The sequence below is a fragment of the Herpailurus yagouaroundi genome, unplaced genomic scaffold, assembly GCF_014898765.1.
Source record: "Herpailurus yagouaroundi ecotype Mexico unplaced genomic scaffold, PumYag 28, whole genome shotgun sequence".
NCBI classification, from domain to species: domain Eukaryota; kingdom Metazoa; phylum Chordata; class Mammalia; order Carnivora; family Felidae; genus Herpailurus; species Herpailurus yagouaroundi.
Genome location: NW_024412376.1, coordinates 14,865,018 through 14,883,191, shown reverse-complemented (window position 1 = coordinate 14,883,191; position 18,174 = coordinate 14,865,018). Strand labels below are relative to the sequence as shown.

The window sequence follows — 18,174 nt, the reverse complement described above, 5'->3', positions numbered from 1 at the left end:
AGCCAGGAGCTTCTATGGACATTTCTTAATGCCAGAACCTAGAAAAAGAGGTCATTCCTTTTAAACACAACCTACGTAATGTGAACACACTATAATTTATAATCAACCCCCTCCCAATAAGGACCGAGGACAAAATGCTACAATCAGCGTCTCTGTACATTTTCTAGTTAATTGTGTAGGTAAAGTCCTAGAATTGCTTGGTCAAAGGCTAATGCACACAAAATTCTGACAAGTATGAACAGCTAATGTCATTAACCAAAAGAATAAAGAAAAAAGGCTTAGAAGCATTTGGGTCGTTCAGTTAGTTGAGCATCCAACTTAGGCTCAGGTCATGATCTCGTGGTTTGTGGGTTCAAGCCCCACATGGGGCTCTGTACTGACAGCTCAGAGCCTGAAGCCTACTTCAGATTCTGTGTCTCCTTCTCTTTTTGACCCTCCCCTGCTTGCTTGCTCTCTCTCTCTCTCTCTCTCTCTCTCAAAAATGAATAAACGTCAAAAAAAAAAAAATAAAAAAAAAAGGCTTATGACCAAGGACTGAACTGGAATAATCAAGTCTGGAGTGAAAAGCATGGGGTGGAGGAAACAGCCTGGCCATAGAAGAGAATGCCAGAAAGATTTTGTGCAGCCAGAAGAAACGAAAATCAAAACAACTCTGGGAGATAAGGAGCCAGAAAGGCAAAGGAGGAGACAGATGGATAAGAGGTTAAGCCTGAGGTAAGCGTCACAGAAGCCAAGACAGGGAAGGGCTTTCAAGGTGAGAAAGATCCAGTGTCGAATTTTTTAAAAATTTGTCATTAGAGCACTGCCTTGGTGGCTCAGTCTTGGTGGCTCAGTTGGCTCAGCGCCCAACTCTTGATCTTGGCTCAGGTCATGATCTCACAGTTGGGGAGACTGAGCCCCGTGTTGGGCTCCGAGCTGATAATGCAGAGCCTGCTTGCGGTTCTCTCTCTTCCTCTCTTTCTGCCCCCACTCTCTCTCTCAAGATAAATAAATAAACTTTAAACAAACAAAAACTGGTCATTAGAAGGTCATTAAATCACCTCAGTAAGAAAAGTTCTGACAAGGAATGAACAAAAGCTAGGATGAAGTGGGTTGAGAAAAAAATGGGAATCAATAACATGAAGTACATGAATCCTTCGAGAAGCTTAACTGTGAGGGAGAGGAGGATGGGGATGAGGTAGAGAGGAGCAAAGTCAAGCCAAGTATTGATCTGTTTACTTTTTGAAGCCGAGTGGCCAGAGTGCAAATACAAACTACAGGAGGGACCCAAAAAGGAGGGGGCTTAGGTAAAAAGGAGGCGGATCTTGAGGGGGCGAGAGGCGGGAGCAGGAGTGCATACCTGCAGGGGTTAGGCTCACACAGGAGAGACGGACAGAGAAGTGGAGACAGTTCACAACATATAATCTCGTACTTCCTCCTGTGGTTAAAGGCAGAGCCAGCGGAGAAGGAAAGGATGGATGTACAGCAATACTTTTCTTGTTTTGAGATAGAGAGAGAGTGAGCGAGCACACAAGAGGGGAAGGGGCAGAGGGGGAGACAGAGAATCTTAAGCAGGATCCTGGACCAGTGAGGCCGGCAGGACTCAGGGATCATGACCTGAACCGAAATCAAGAGTCAGACAACTCAACCGAGTCACCAGGCGCCCCCAGCAGTGCTTTTCAAACTTTATGTTCACAGGAATCACCTGGGGATCTTGGTAAAGGCAGATTCTGAGTCAACAGGTTTGAGTAGGGGTGAGGCTCTAGCAAGTGCCCAAGGGCCGCCGATGCTGCACAACACTTATGAGTTGTGAGCACAAAAAGGGCCTGGAGAGCAGGACGATGCTCTAGAGGAAGCACAGCGTAGCGTGAAATGGGAAGGTGTGCCCGCTTAAGAGAGGTTGCCCTCGCCGAGGAGTGAGCATTGGCACAGAAGGAAACAACAGCTTCTGGCTGTTTGCCTGAGTATTTGTTTCTGTCCCAAAATAGCTGGTTGAGCTTCTCGCCAGCTGACAGGTATCCAGACTGGTTTGCAGCTGAGGCCGCTCCAGAGGACAGAGGGTGTGGAAGAGCAGTGCCCACCTCCTCGGGAAGGTTCGGTGTCCCTCTAACTCCTCTTTTAAACATTAGAGTCCCATGAGGAGACCTTTACACGCCCCTGCGAGTGCATTCTTGTTACCACCAGTTAAGCCCAGGGAACTGACAGAACTTTTTGTTTTTAATCTGAGAAGCTTTTTTTTTTTTTTTTTAATAATGTTTGTTTATTTTTGAGAGAGAGAGAGAGTGCGAGCAGGGGAGGGGCAGAGAGAGAGGGAGACACAGAATCCGAAGCAGGCTCCAGGCTCCGAGATGTCAGCACAGAGCCCGATGCGGGGCTCGAACTCAATCTAACCATGAGATCACGTCCTGAGCCAAAGTCGGACGCTTAACCAACTGAGCCACCCAGGCTCCCCAAACTGACAGAAGACTTGCAGTCTTCCTGCAAAGGACAGACTTGGTCAGTGAGAAGTAGGATCAGGGTTAATATCTGGACACCAGCAAATAGACAACTTGCGGTCTTCAAAAAGTTTTAACTTGAAATTTCATTCATGAGGACATTAAAACCATTATCACATTTTATTCCTTTGGACTTGAAAGACTTGAGATTTTTCTGAATCAAATCAAGTATTAATGTTTCCTCCAAATCACGCTGGGTTTCACCAGAGTAGCTTTAAAAACTGATGACCTCAATCAGTGTTCCTTAAAGGGCCAGAAATTATTTTCAGCTTGGTGGGTCACCCTCTGTTGCAGCTTCTCACCTCTGCTACTGTATTTGAGGCTGCCTCAGACAAGACATATGCGAATGGGCGTGGCTTTGTTTTAATAAAAAGTTATTTACAAAAGCAGTGGGGGTGGGGAGGTCAGTCAGCTGTAGTGTGGGTACCCATGCCCCAAATCAAACTGTTGATCACAACTAGGATTTAATTCCAATGGGTAAGGAATACACCAGATAAAATCTGAATTTTAATATAGTAACGGAACTAGCAAACAACATTTTTTAAAAATGGTTTTTTGGGGCGCCTGGGTGGCGCAGTCGGTTAAGCGTCCGACTTCAGCCAGGTCACGATCTCGCGGTCCGTGAGTTCGAGCCCCGCATCGGGCTCTGGGCTGATGGCTCAGAACCTGGAGCCTGTTTCCGATTCTGTGTCTCCCTCTCTCTCTGCCCCTCCCCCGTTCATGCTCTGTCTCTCTCTGTCCCAAAAATAAATAAACGTTGAAAAAAAAAAAAATGGTTTTTTGAAATCGGTGGTCAGTATTAAAACTATTCTCTGAACTACACACTACATAAAAGGATTCTAACTGATACAAAACAGAGAAAAAGTGCCTAATAAAGTACTACTCAGTTTAGAAAGGATAATCCAACCCCCTTAGAATTGTAGTGAACAGCATACGGTCTGAAGTCAGCCAGATCTGGGTCCAAATTATGGCACCAGCCTCAAGTTTCCTTGATATTAATAGTACCCACCTTTTTGGTTGCTATGCCAGGCACACAGTAAGCTCAGAGTAAGTGCTGGCTATATGGTGAACCAGACTGTCCCAAATCTCATTAGCAGCAATTTTTTGGTCAATGGCTGAACACTTAAGTCACTAAAAGAATTTTAGGATTAAAAAAATTTTTCTTTAGTTTTCTCTTACGCCTTCTACAGGTACCTCTGGTAGAAATGCTGAAGTCCAAAGCTTGTCAGAAGACAGGGCGGAACTCCAAGGAGAATGTGCAATATGCCATAGAAATCAGAGGAAATAACTGTTTTTGCAGAATTCTATTTAGAGGAAACCACTATTACCAATTGCATCCCTGTAAAGGCATAGCCATAAGACTGGAAGGAGGCAGAAAACTATTGACAGCAATAGTTACCTCTGGGAGGGGGGCGGGGAGGAAGATCTTATTATGTTTTCATGTATTTCTGTAGTATTTCAATCTTCAGTAAGAACATACCTAAGGATCTCAGAGCCACCCACCTCCCTAGTGTGACAGTCAAAAAAAAAAAAAAAAAGTCTCTAGACATTGCCAAATGTTCCCTGCAGGGAAGGGGGTACTAAAGTATCTCCAATTAAGAACCACTGCTAGGGCGCCTGGGTGGCTCAGTTAAGCATCCAACTTCAGCTTGGGTCACGATCTTGTGGTTTGTGGGTTCAGGCCCCACATCAGGCTCTGTACTGACAGCTCAGAGCCTGGAGCCCGCTTCTGATTCTGTGTCTCCCTTTCTCTCTGCCCACCCCCTGCTCACACTCTCTCTCAAAAATAAACAAACATTATTTAAAAAAAAAAAAAAAAAAAAAAGGAACCACTGATCTAGGACCTAGTGATTAGAGTTTTAGCCTCTAAGAAAAGGCTTTTTTGAACCTAGTCATATATTATACCCTCCACAGAAGGATATTTGACTTGAACAAGTATGTTCTGTTTTATAGGATGGTTTTGGTACTTGAAATGAGATTTGCATTAGAAAATTTAGAAATCGGGGCGCCTGGGTGGCTCAGTTGGTTAAGCATCCGAGTTTAGCTCAGGTCATGATCTCGCAGTTTGTGGGTTTGAGCCCCACGTCGAGCTCTGTGCTGACAGCTCAGAGCCTGGAGCCTGCTTCGGATTCTGTGTCTCCCTCTCTCTCTGCCCCTCCCCCACTTGCATGCACACTCTCTCTCTCTCTCTCCCTCTCAATAATAATAAATAAAAACATTAAAAGAATTATAAAAAAAGAAAAAAAAATTTAGGTATCATTGCAACTTGATGGTTTTCCTTTGCCAAAATTCCCTACTGTGGTTTCTCAGTTGAGGCCTATGAAGTCATAGAAAGTACTGGATTGGGTGTGAGGCAATGTGGATGGACTGGGGTCCCAGATCTACTCAGTCAGATACTGCATTTGCATCCACAAGACTTAGCCTCACTTTTCTCACCCATAAAACAAAAAGCCTGACTGGCCTCTAACATCAGCTTCCAGCTCAAAACCTATGATTCTGCTCAGGAGCTCCACCCTAAAGGCTTGCTGCCTTTATACTCTCTCACCAGGGTGCTATGCAACTCTGAACAATCAGTAACTCATGCATACACGAACTTTCCAAATAAAGGAGACCAACTCCTGTCCTGTCTCTTTATACCATGACACAGTAAGTTGTTAGGATCATCTAATATTCAAATATAAACTATTTAAACAATGACATTATTTAAATACTATAAAAAATGGCTAGAAATTATCCACGTAGTTAAATAGAAACCCACCTCTTCCATATACTGGTATATTATAGCTTTGACAGCTGGCATATTGGTGGCATCCATCATTAGAGTTACTGCTTGTCCTTTTCGGATCTTCACTACGCCTTTGAACACCTGCTGGTTATTATAACAGGCAGCCAAAGTTGCAATGGCCATTACCTACAGATATAAGGTGGGGGAGACAAAAGAAAATGCTAATTCATTTCATTTCATGAAAGAAAAGAAATGGTACTATAAGTAATCACCATTGTGAAAACATAAAAAAAAATCTTCTATAGAATAAGAAAGGGCCAAAGAGCTAAGATGTAACTAACCAAGAAAAAGTACCCATGAAGAAAGCACATCAAAACTTGTACCTTTCCCACTCCTCCCTTCCTCAACAACAGCCTCAAGTGATCTTTGCAGTTTTAAATGATTCTTTGGTTTGACCATGAAAACTTTTTATTTGGAAAAAACAAACACGAGCCAATACAACATTTTCTATGCTAGAATAATGAGTCATAGAGCTGAAAAATGTATCTCAAAATAATATCTGCAAAAAATTTTATTTTTCCTACAACAAACAAACCATCATACATGAAAAAAACCAGCATGGAGGAGGGGGTAGGGCACAAATGGAAAGGACGGATAGTTCCCAAGCTCAAAGGTGTATTATTTCTAGGATAAACGGAAACCCATGTCAGGCCTACAGATTTTAGCTCCAACAACCATTCAAGATTGGCCATTAAAAGATTAAATCGAGTGTCCAAATCAGTTAAATCCTAGAACTTTCATTTACTGGAGTTAAAGTAATTGGTAAGGCATTTAAAAAGTGTAAGCTCCTAGGATATTGAGGGGCTAGGTCCATAGGGTCAGGTTCTGTTCTCATGAGTCTAGGAAAAGCACAGCAAAAACTAGGCGCTTAAGACTTTGTAATGACAACACCTTCACCTACATTTTACCCAGCACTCCCCATAAATCTAAGCCAAAGCCCTAGATTTAACTGTGAGAATAAGGATCTAGCGAGGCTGCGCTGAGGGTGGTGGTCATAGAGCAAAGGGGAGGTATGGTGAGACACTGTCTGCCTCTTCGCCAGCAAAAGAAAACAGGCCAGAGTCCTCTTTTTAAGGAACCATATTCCGAATACAGCAAACCAAAATAGTAAATGCATTCTATCCACCCCCATCACCACCACCACACCACTGCCTGTAGCTTCCACCTCTCCTCTACAACAAGAACAGCAGCACTGCATACCTGTGGAATAGCACAGAAGTTAAACACACTTTGGTTTCTAAGTCTTGAAAGGTAAGTGATGACATCTGGGATGTGGTGTAGTGCGTTGGTTATAAGTTCGTTCAGGCACTGCACAGCCGAGTCAATATTCTGTGGCTTAGCAAAATCACCCAACTTCTTAACATACTTGCTCCAAACCTTAAAAAAGAAGTCGGCATGTGCATAAGGGAAGAAGGTTTCCAAGCAACATGAAAGAATCTTCGTGAATAAGAACTATGATAGACAGTAAAGTTTTTCTTAGCTGCGGACTCCTCTTTCACCAAGATCAAGTCTGTTTTAAGCTCCACACAGGGGCTATTTGTGACAGCCAGTCAGGGTCTGATCACAACCTGGGAGTCAGTTAAGTTTCTGGGAAATTGTCCTTTCGGGAAGATTAGTACAACATGTAATACAGCAATACTTTAATGACTTCAGATAAAGAAAACTTGTGTTATTCAGAAGGCATTAGTCTACTCCTGAAAAAAATAACCAGATCTATTCAAAACTAGCTACAACAATACTGCAGGCTAAACAGTAAAATTCTGAAGATGGTCAGGTCTCCAAGTAATTAGTGATTAACATTACGTACCCAATTCCGAGACAGAATGCTGCCAAACAATCGTATTTGGGGAAAATGAGCTAAGTCTGTACTATGAGAACATTACCTCCTTGGATCTTAGTAACTCAAAAGTGAAATGACATCTTCAACTCCAATGGTGGGACTGATTTGACAATTTTTAATGTTAATATTTAATGGAATCTCTAGGGGCACACAGGTGGCTCAGTCGGTTCAGTGTCTGACTCTTGATTTCGGCTCAGGTCATGATCCCAGGATCGTGGGATTGAGTCCCGAATCGGGCTCTGTGCCGAGTGTGGAACCTGCTTAAGAGTCTCTCTTTCTCTCCTTCAATCCCTCTCCCCTGCTCGTATTCTCCAAACACACACACACACACACACACACACACACACACACACACATTAAACATCAGAAAAAAAATAAAGTAGTTTCTGAAGCTAGCATAAAACTTACTTTCATCTTTGGTAACCATTTTTTTTAAGTATTTTTTTTTTAATTTTAAGTTTATTTATTTATTTTGAGAGAGAAAGTGAGAGCAGGGAGGGGCAGAGAGAGAGAGACAGAGAGAGAGAGACAGAGAGAGAGAGAGACAGAGAGAGAGAGAGACAGAGAGAGAATTCCAAGCAGGCTCCATATTGTCAGCACAGAGCCCGACGTGGGGCTTAAACTTACAAACCGTGAGAGAGTGACTTTAGCTGAAATCAAGAGTCAGACACATAACCAACTGAGCCACCCAGGCACCCCATTTTTGAAAACTCTTAAGCCGCCCAAAGAATGACACTCATTGTAACCTTATGCACTTCCCCAAATACATGACTGGCCTAATAGGACTAGGAGATTCTATGGAAAGTCAAATTTGTTATCCATTCTTAATTTGCACCTTAAACACACTCAGATTGATGGTACTAGATCAATGATGGTACAAGATCTGCAGAACTTGGAGAAAATAGTTAATAAACCCCTATGTATACATCCACCAGCCTCAACAATTATTGACACTTGGCCCGTCTTGTTCCATCATGCAGGTTCTGTCTGTGGCGTTGGCATCTCGCCTGTGCCCACTTTTGTCTTGGAGCTCCTGGGGGTGCTTTGTACAGGTTATCCACGGGCTGGGTTTTGGGTGTTTGTTTGGATTTTTTTGTCGAGTTGTTTCATCTCTTTTTGAGAATTTGGGAAAAATCCCCAAACCATGCTGCTGCCACCATCACTACCATTTTTATAAAATCCAAACTTCCTGCTAATACATGCAGAAAGGATGACAGAATTAGGATAGCACCTTTTGGCCTCTTCACTGATAATAAGTCTAGGGAGCGACCACCAAGACAAAAAAAGAACCCGCAACTGACAAGGAAAAGAAAACGATCATTATATTTTCAACAGCCAGTCTGTAAAAGCAGAAGAAAATGGGAGTAACACATTTAAGGTACTCAAAACTATGAGCTAAAAACTTCATACCTAGAAAAAACTGACTTTCAAATATCAAGGACACAAATTATCTTCAATATGTATAAACATGGAGAATTATTATTCTCATGGCTCTTTCCTACCTACCAGAGTACGAGCTTGAGACAACCAAAATGGTTAGAGACATCAACATAAAGGCTGGTAGTGAGCATAAACCAAGACAAAATAAAGGAGAAAAGGGAGATATTACGGTGGTAATGGCTATCTGATCTGACGATTCAGATATAAATATAATCATAAAAAATTGGCAATTAGGATATCATATGTAAAAAATTTTTTTTGAGTTATTGTCCGTAAGCATATTTGGTGGTAGTAGCATCAGTATCACTATTCAGAGACTCAAGATCTGTACTGTGGAAAAAAAGCAGATGAGTAGTTATGGCATATACTAATTCGGGCATCTCTTATTTCCCTGAGAAATATGAATCTCAATGAGGAAAAAATGAGGTAGAGATATAATATAGAGGAAGCGATTATATAACCATTCTATTGTCCTGCGTTTGAATTGGAAATATCAATACAAATTTACAAGGTATTTGTAAATGTATCAATATAAATTACAAGGTATTTTAGCTTTAAAACTAGACACACACACACACACACACACACACACACACACACACAGAGACTACCCCAAGAGCAATGACTATCCTGCCCAAGTGTGGTGTTGGCTATTATTTTCCATTAGCCCAGGTGTCTTCCCTGAGCTTCTTGAATAGCTGGAGCAGTCCAGACCTTAGTAAATGTACAAAATGAGTTTAGAACATCTTCACGTATCAAATGGCAAGGAAGCTATCATAGACTATTAAGGGTCATGAGGACTCAAGAGCCAACCTGAATCTATTCCCGACCAAAGGGAAATTTTAAGCTTTAATAATGAGAATAATTACAACCGATTAAACCCAAATATGTTTTAATCTGTAAGTTTATAATGATAGCAAAAGATAACTAATTGGTCACCTTCTGAGGGTGACAGAAAATTATCTTAAAAGCTAGGTAAACAGGGCGCCTGGGTGGCAGAGTCGGTTAAGCGTCCGACTTCAGCCAGGTCACGATCTCGCGGTCCGTGAGTTTGAGCCCCGCATCAGGCTCTGGGCTGATGGCTCAGAGCCTGGAGCCTGTTTCCGATTCTGTGTCTCCCTCCCTCTCTGCCCCTCCCCTGTTCATGCTCTGTCTCTCTCTGTCCCCAAAAAAATAAATGTTGAAAAAAAAATTAAGGGGCGCCTGGGTGGCGCAGTCGGTTAAGCGTCCGACTTCAGCCAGGTCACGATCTCGCGGTCCGTGAGTTCGAGCCCTGCGTCAGGCTCTGGGCTGATGGCTCAGAGCCTGGAGCCTGCTTCCCATTCTGTGTCTCCCTCTCTCTGTCTGCCCCTCCCCCGTTCATGCTCTGTCTCTCTCTGTCCCAAAAATAAATAAATAAAAAAAAACGTTGAAAAAAAAAAATTTAAAAAAAAGAAAAAAAAGAAAAAAAAAATTAAAAAAAAAAAAAAAGCTAGGTAAAGGAAAGAATCAACTATATGTACTGCCTTCCATACGTGATTTGTACCACTCAATAAGCAAATAATAAAGAAGAGAACATATCACCTATAAAATCAGCCCAGCTAATAAAGGAAGGCACAAATATAGAATTAAAAAGTTCTTATTTTATGGCATAAAATTCAAAGTCCTAAAATGAACCCTCATATTTAGGGTCAACTGATTTTCAACAGGGATGCTAAAATAATTCAATGGGGGAAAGAACAATCTTTTCAACAAATAGTACTGGGACAGCTGGACATTTGTGCAAAATGATAAGCTGGACCCCTACCTCACACCACATACAAAAACTAACTCAAAATGGATCAAAGCATTCAATTAACAGCTAAAACTATAAAACTCTTAGAAGAAAATATAGGCATAAATCTTCATGACCTTAGATTAGGCATGGTTTCTTACATAAGCACAATACAAAAGAGAAAACTAGAGAAATTGGACCTCATCAAAATTAAAAACGTTTACGCTCCAAAAGACATCAAGAAAGGAAGAAGATAACCCACAGACTGGGAGAAGATATTTGTAAATCACGTATCTGATAAGAGACTTGTATTCAGAGCATAGAAAGAACCCTTACAATTCAATAATAAAAACAAACAATACCATTAAAATATCTGAAAGTATTTCAGTAGTTTTCAGAAAAAGTACCTGAATAGATATTTCTCCAAAGAAAATATACGGATGGCCAACCACATGAAATGCTCCACATCATTAGCTATCAGATTGCATATCAAAACCACAATGAGAAACCACTTCACACCCACGAGGAGGGGTATAATAAAAAAAGATAGATAATATGGAGAAGTAGGGAGTTATTGTTTAAAGGGTACAGAACTATACACTTAAAAAATAGTTTGAATGGTAAATCTTATATTACATAAACTTTACCGCAATAAAAAAAAGATGTTAAACACATACATAAAAAAAGGTGAGAACTGTTGGCAAAGCTGTGGAGAAACTGGAACCCTCATCTACTGCTGATAGGACTGGCACAAGGGTGTAGTCACTGTGGAAAACAGTCTGGCAGTTCCTCAAAGGTTAGTAGCTGTATGAAGCAGCAATTCCTCTCCAAGCTATGTGTATATATATGCAAGAGAAATGGAAACACATGTCCACTCAAAACCTTGTATACAAATGTTCACAGCATATTAATAATAGCCAAAAAGTGGGGGCACCTGAGTTGGTTGAGCATCCGACTTCAGCTCAGGTCATGATCTCATGGTTCGTGAGTTCAAGCCCCACATCGGGCTCTCTGCTGTCAGCACAGAGCCCGCTTCAGATTCTCTGTCTCCCTCTCTCTGTCCCTCCCCTGCTCTTTCTCTCTCTCTCAAAAATAAACAAACATTAAAAAATAATAAAAGCCAAAAAGTGGAAACAACCCAAATATTCCTCAACTGATAAACAAATGAAATGTGGCATATCTATATAAGTGAATATTGTTTGACTATAAGAAAGAATAATGTGTTGATAACATACTACCTCCTGGATGAACCTTAAAAGCATCACGCTAAGGTAAAGAAGTCAGTCACATATTATAGGATTCCATTTATACGAAAGGTCCAAAACAGGCCAATGTACAGAGACAGAAAGAAGATGGTTGGTTGCCAAGGGCTGGGGAGTGGGCATCAGCGGAAAACAGATCGTGACTGCTCGAAGGCATGTGGTTTCTTTCTGGGGTAATGAAAATGTTCTAAAATTAATTGGGGTGATTGTTGCACAACTCTGTGAACATACTAAAAAAACACTAAAAACTTTAGAAGGATGAACTGCATATAGTAAGTGAACTCTGTCTCAATAAAGCTGTGATAAAAATACTATTTTGCAACCCTAATAAATTAACAGAACTAGGGATGAAGCCTGATTGCTAACATCAAAAGTGGGCAAAGATCAGACATTACATGCCTCTTGATAAAAGAGCACACCAACATCTTTCATCAAGAGGTGCATGCTCATTTTTATTTAAACACATTTGATGTGTTTTAATCCACTGCCATTTTTATTCTTTTTTGGTACTCGAAGTGTTCCATATGTGGCCAGTGAAAGCCCCTTCAAATTGGATTGTGTGCCTCTTTATCCTGTACTTTTTACTTTGATCGTTCCCTTACTTTCTGGCATGACAGTATATTTCAAGCTCCTTTTATGTATTTTCTGCCCTTACTGTTCCTTATACTGGGAAATGGTATTAAAAGAGCAAATTGGAACACCAGAGGTACATATTACTACTGGTTTGGTCATTGTTGCTAAACAGAGGTAAACTTTTTTTGTTTTTAAAGAATCTGTATCATGAGTTCATACTGATATTTCCAATTCACTTCAGGATTATGGGAGTTTTGCTTAACTTGTTTCCTATTTGTATCTTGTATTTTAGGCTGAAAAACCTTGGTTCTTAGACTGATAAGAACACAATTGCCTATTTACTTTATGTTACCAAGTTTCTGTAATAGTTTCAGTATTTCAACAAAAATATTCACAATATGATTACTGAAAACCTTTTATTACTTTTGGTTTATCCTTCCACTTAAACTCTGCTGTTGAGATAAGTCAGAGAAAGACAAATACCATATGATTGCACGCATATGTGGAATTTGACAAAACAGATGAACATATGGGAAAAGGAGGAAAAAAAGGAAACAAACCACAAGAGACATTTAATGATTGAGAACAAACTGGAATGTTGGTGGAAGGAGGTGGGTGGGAGATGGGCTAGATGGGTGATGGGAACTAAGGAGGGCACTTGTGATGAGCACTGGGTGTTGTATGTAAGTGATCAGTCACTAAATTCTACTGAAACCAATACTGCACTGTATGTTCACTAACTAAAAGTTTAATAAAAAGTAAAAAACAAAAACACAAAACTATGGTATTGTGCACCTGTTTTTTTCATTTAATAATATAGCCTGGAGATTACTCCATAATAGTATAGTTCTTCTTGCGCTCCACCAGGTGAATACACCATAGGTTCATTCAACCAGTCCTGTGTAGAGGGCCATCCGGGTTGTTAATAAATTGTAACTATTACAAACAACACTGAATCCATATGCTCCCATAGGAGTCATTTGCCAAACTGCCAGGCCTCAGGGCTGTACCAGTATATGCTCACCGGCCACACAAGAGTGCCTGGTTCCCCAGTCTTGCTTCATTCAGGCCTATCAAACTTTTGACTGTCTGCCAGTCCAATGCAAGAAATAGTATCTCAGGATTCTTTTATATCTTTTTTGGGTTAGGCTATTTGAACTGACATTCATTAAGCACCCTGGGCTGCAGTTTATGTCACTTCATGCACACCACCACCCTGTGGTATAAACTATTCAATTTTACAGAAAGAGGGAAGTGAAATGTGTGCAGGACTGCAGAGCTGGTACTCATGAACCACACTTGGGTGATGCGCTTGTGTGAGAAGCAGCGTCATACGGTGGACAGGCCCTGGCAGGGATCCAGGAGACTGGGGCGTCCCTTCTAGCGGCCACTGACTCATTCACTGTAGGTCCTCACACGAATCTCTCCCCTTCTTTGAGGATTGGTGTCAAAGGAAGGGTGCACAAGAGCTGCTTCCCAACCCTGCCTGCACAGTAGTCCCCTGGGAAGCTTGACAAACTACGGCGTCTCAGCCCAGGGTAGTTTTAATGTGAATTTTTCTCATTAGGAGTAAGATTGATCATCTTTTCAGCTGTTTAATGATCTTTCTTTCCTTGATCTGTTCTCATCTCTTTGTCCATTTTCCTGTAGGGTAACTGGTCCTAACTTTTGGCAGTTTTTATTTGCAGCATAAGTTGCAAATATTTTCCCTACTTTGTCACCTTTTTTTCCACTTTAAAACCACTTGGTTTTAGGAAACCATTTTATGGAAATCAATAGGCAAATGTAGGAAATAGTCATAAGATTTTCTAGCATTCCAGGGTGCCTGGGTGGCTCAGTTAGAAGACTCTTGATCTTGAGGTCGTGAGTCTGAGCCCCACATTGGGTGTAGAGATTACTTAGATTAAAAAAAAAATAAGGAAAAATATTTTATAGCTTTCTTTCTGAATAAAACCAACGTCCAAGTCTTTCCTTTCCCTGTTTTTTTAAAATTGAGTCAAAGATCAACTCTGGTCTCTTATAATGAACATCTGTAGTTTCTGTCTATTTAGCATCTTTCTTCCTGGGGTGGGTGGGGGGAATCCATCTATGTGTGTTGGGCAGAGACAATCCAGGTCTGGCCAAAGTATTCAGCCCTCTGGCTACAGCAGCTGATTATGGGATGGGCACAGGAACCAAGCCCCACCAAGCAGGCCTTCCTAAGGACTTTTCTGTTAAGCTAAATAAGTTGTGAGTCATGGGTTGTTACACCTACTACTTGGGAGAAAGCCTGTCCAAGAGATAGAAAGAAGGGGGAAAAGCCACAGACACACACACACACACACACACACACACACACATGACTGAAGCTGTGGATTTGGCCAGTCCACCCTGAAGCAAACTAAATCTTAACCTGTTATATACACTCTCATCCGTTGTCTCAGGCAGTTTGATTCATGTTTCTATCACTTGCAACCAAAAGATTTGTTTTGTGTTCAGAAAAGTATTTGACATTATTTTTCCCAAATCCCCTAACTCTGTTACCTCTTGAGGCCAAAACTCTCTTCCTTCTCGTTGGTCTTCCAGATAATCACGAATGATGTTTGTTTTCTGCAGAAACAGGCCCATAGAATTGGCACGTTCTACATCTTCACCAACTAGGGGGTCCTCTAACTCTGAGGCTGAGAACAGACGGGAAAGGCCAATTCCCACCAGCCCGGCGACATAGTGACAGTACTGTAAAAGATTATTTTTAAAGTACTTTAATACGTATTTACTGACATGAAAACAGTAAAGATCATTAACTACAAAACAAAAGCAAAAACAAAAACAGGTTCCAAACAGAAAGTACAACATCTCATTTTGATTCAGACACAAATATACACTATGGACATATAAGGAATAAAAAAACATCCAAAAAGGATGTGCAGAGATCTCTGATCTCTGGCTGGTGTGATGTTTTTATTTGTTTCACCTGCATTTTCTGTATTGCTACTGTGAACATGCATTACTTCTTGAATAAAAGGTTACTGAAAAAATAAACTAGTACAGTAAACTTTTTGAGATCTAAAATTGAGAGTGAAGGCCATAGGGAATTAGGAATATTCTAATAGAAACTAGAATAGTAAGTAGAGTTTAATATTGAAGACAGAGATCTGGCAGTGTCTCAAAATCTTCATTATACAGAAGAACAAAGTACAACTACTATGTTCTCGACACTGTTTTAAGCACTCTGCATATTCAGTCCTCACAAACACCTTTATGAGGCACGTATTATTTTTTAAACATTTTTAACGCTTGGGGCGCCTGGGTGGCGCAGTCGGTTAAGTGTCCGACTTCAGCCAGGTCACGATCTCGCGGTCCGTGAGTTCGAGCCCCGCGTCGGGCTCTGGGCTGATGGCTCAGAGCCTGGAGCCTGTTTCCGATTCTGTGTCTCCCTCTCTCTCTGCCCCTCCCCCGTTCATGCTCTGTCTCTCTCTGTCCCAAAAATAAATAAACGTTGAAAAAAAAAATTAAAAAAAAAAAAATTTTTATGTTTGTTTATTTCTGAGAGAAGACAGAAGAGCGGGGGAGGGGCAGAGAGAGAGAAAGAGAAGATCCAAAGCAGGCTCTGTGCTGACAGCAGAGCCCAATGCAGGGCTTAAATTCACGAACCGTGAAATCATGACCTAAGCTGAAGTCTGACACTGAACCGACTGAGCCACCCAGCACCCTGAGGCATGTATTATTATTACCACCATTTTAGGAAGCTGGGACAGAAAAGAAGTCAGTTTATTGTCCAAGGTCACTCATCTGAGAAGTCAGAGGCCAGGGACTCAAAGCCAGGTGGTCTGGCTTAAAGGCAGGCTTTAACAATTTCGATAAAACTGCCTCTCCTAAAAAGAGATCTTGGCAAACGTCATTCTTAATCGTCAAAGACTTTTTCTCCATAAAAGTGGCTTGTCAAAGCTATCCTCTCCTGAGAAGAGCATTGCAAGACAACTTAATGCAATACTCTTATGAAATTAATGTCCATGAGACAATTTTAGAAGTGGAGGGCAGTTAAAGGTACACTCTGGGGAGGACATTAGGAAGGGTAAACATTAGGGAAAGTCCACAGAGGAGGGTCTTTGGTTGAAAGTAACACAAAGCCAGAGACCAATCAAGGGGCACAATGAAACGGCAAAAAGAATGCACTCGAAATACGGTCTAGGAAAGGAAGAATCTGGAAAGAGTAAAGATATGCTAAAATTAGACAGAAATGAGCTGTGGGAAAGTATAAGAAATTTCCAAAGAACTACTAGAAACTAAAAAACATGAGTACATCCATAGAGCTGTCCAAGGAAAAGTATATTTTAAGATAATGGTTCTTTGGATAGAAATATTCCTAGAATGGAGGTAGTCCTCCTCCTCCACAGTTAAAGAGAGAGGGGGAAATCATTAAAAGCACTGATCTAATCAGAACTTATATTCAACAACCGATCATTAGGTTCCTTGTGTAGGTCTGCAGGGCAGAAAAGGAAGCTACCATGCAGCTAACGAGTGCTGATTCTTGGCCAGGAGTTGTTTCAGCTTTAACTTTAAATTGATCAACTGATAGCCCAGCAGCACACGCATGCTCATCTGGAGAGCATAAGCCAGCAGTTCCAAAGACGTTGCCAGCAAGTTTTGATGACTGAAGGATTAAGAGGCCGGACTTTGGACCTACACTCACCCAATGCATATGTATGCAGTAGTGTCTCTTCTGAGATCCCAACCTGAATACCATTAAAGATACAAAATACGTACACAATTCAGATGATTAAAATGTCTTTGCCTCCACTAGGGTGACGAAGAAGGCTCACAAACACCATGCCTATGGAAAATGGGCAAGACCTCTCCCTTCTGTCCTGTATTCTGATGTTTACTTTAGTCCCCAGAGTCAATTAGGTCACTTTGTCTAGAAAAGCACTCTCTCCCTGCCCCCTACTCCTACCCTGGCTAATATCCTACTCAGCTGCTGCTCAGGAATAAACTCAGGCCAAATAAAAGCCATTATAATTTTATCTGCCACATCATCTGCTCTCATAGCCCTTTCCAGCTACTCTGTCTCCTGAAGAGGATAACCTCATCCATGTGAGGTCTCCCACCGCTAATCCCCGCACATACCCATTTATAACCGCCATAGGAATTGGGGGAGGGAGGTCAAGAAACTTGGAACATCTCATACTGTGTTAATTCTGTAAGGAGATGATGGGAAAGAAAAAGGTAAGGTGTTGGAGAGGTGCTCACTCCTCAACACAACACACCCAAGATCCAAAGTCACTATCTTTGGTTTCTCATTAAACTTGTTTTTGTTTCTAAGGAAATACACATACAAATTTAACAGTTTGAGGAATGCCTACTTCTCCCAAACAAATGGGGTCAAGCTGGCACCGAGTTTAAAAGTAATCTTGGGTAGGGGCACTTGGATGACTCAGTCCTTGAAGCATCTGACTCTGGATTTCGGTTCAGGTCATAAGCTCACAGTTTGTGAGACTGAGCCCCACAGTTCGTGAGATCGAGCCTCTGGGTATCAGTATAGAGCCTGCTTGGGATTCTCTCCCCGCCCCCATCCCTCCCCCTCCTCATGCTCTCTCTCTCAAAATACATAAACTTTAAATGAATGAATAAATAAATAAATGTAATCTTGTGTTAAGATGGAACTGGAGAAAGGATTCAGATACTAAGGTGTGTACACATACACATGTACTCAGAAACGGAAGAAAATAATAAAAAAACAAACATTTTTAAGATATGAAAACCACTGATATCTTTATACTACATGAAGCAATTTGGCCATTTATCTAAAATATCACAGCGAGTCAGAGACACTTTTAGAAGCTTAACATCTGTACCCCTGGGGCAAGTTGTATCTACTTTGGCCTGACTTACTGGTAAACTCCTTCTAGGGCATGGATTAGTTCAAGTATTCAAGGATAAGCCCCTATATTAAGTGTTTATGATGAGCCATTCAAACTAAACAGATGGGTTGTAAAAGCAGAAAACCTGGAATGGGTGGACAACTTTATCCCTCTTTCTGAACTTGACAGTGAACACCCTCAGCTCTG

The 18,174-nt window shown here is 41.2% G+C and overlaps 1 protein-coding gene across 2 annotated transcripts in view; it reads right to left on the bottom strand.

Annotated features, from left to right (window-relative positions):
* The window catches only part of FDFT1 (farnesyl-diphosphate farnesyltransferase 1), a 39,937-nt gene that overhangs the window by 4,054 nt on the left and 17,709 nt on the right, over nucleotides 1-18,174 (bottom strand). For both annotated transcript variants that reach the window (XM_040469945.1, XM_040469936.1), the window contains 3 exons: nucleotides 14,651-14,842; nucleotides 6,460-6,636; nucleotides 5,233-5,385 (listed from right to left, as the gene is read on the bottom strand). In XM_040469945.1, the coding sequence (XP_040325879.1) occupies nucleotides 5,233-5,385; nucleotides 6,460-6,636; nucleotides 14,651-14,842 (522 nt within the window). The remainder of the gene's footprint in view (nucleotides 1-5,232; nucleotides 5,386-6,459; nucleotides 6,637-14,650; nucleotides 14,843-18,174) is intronic.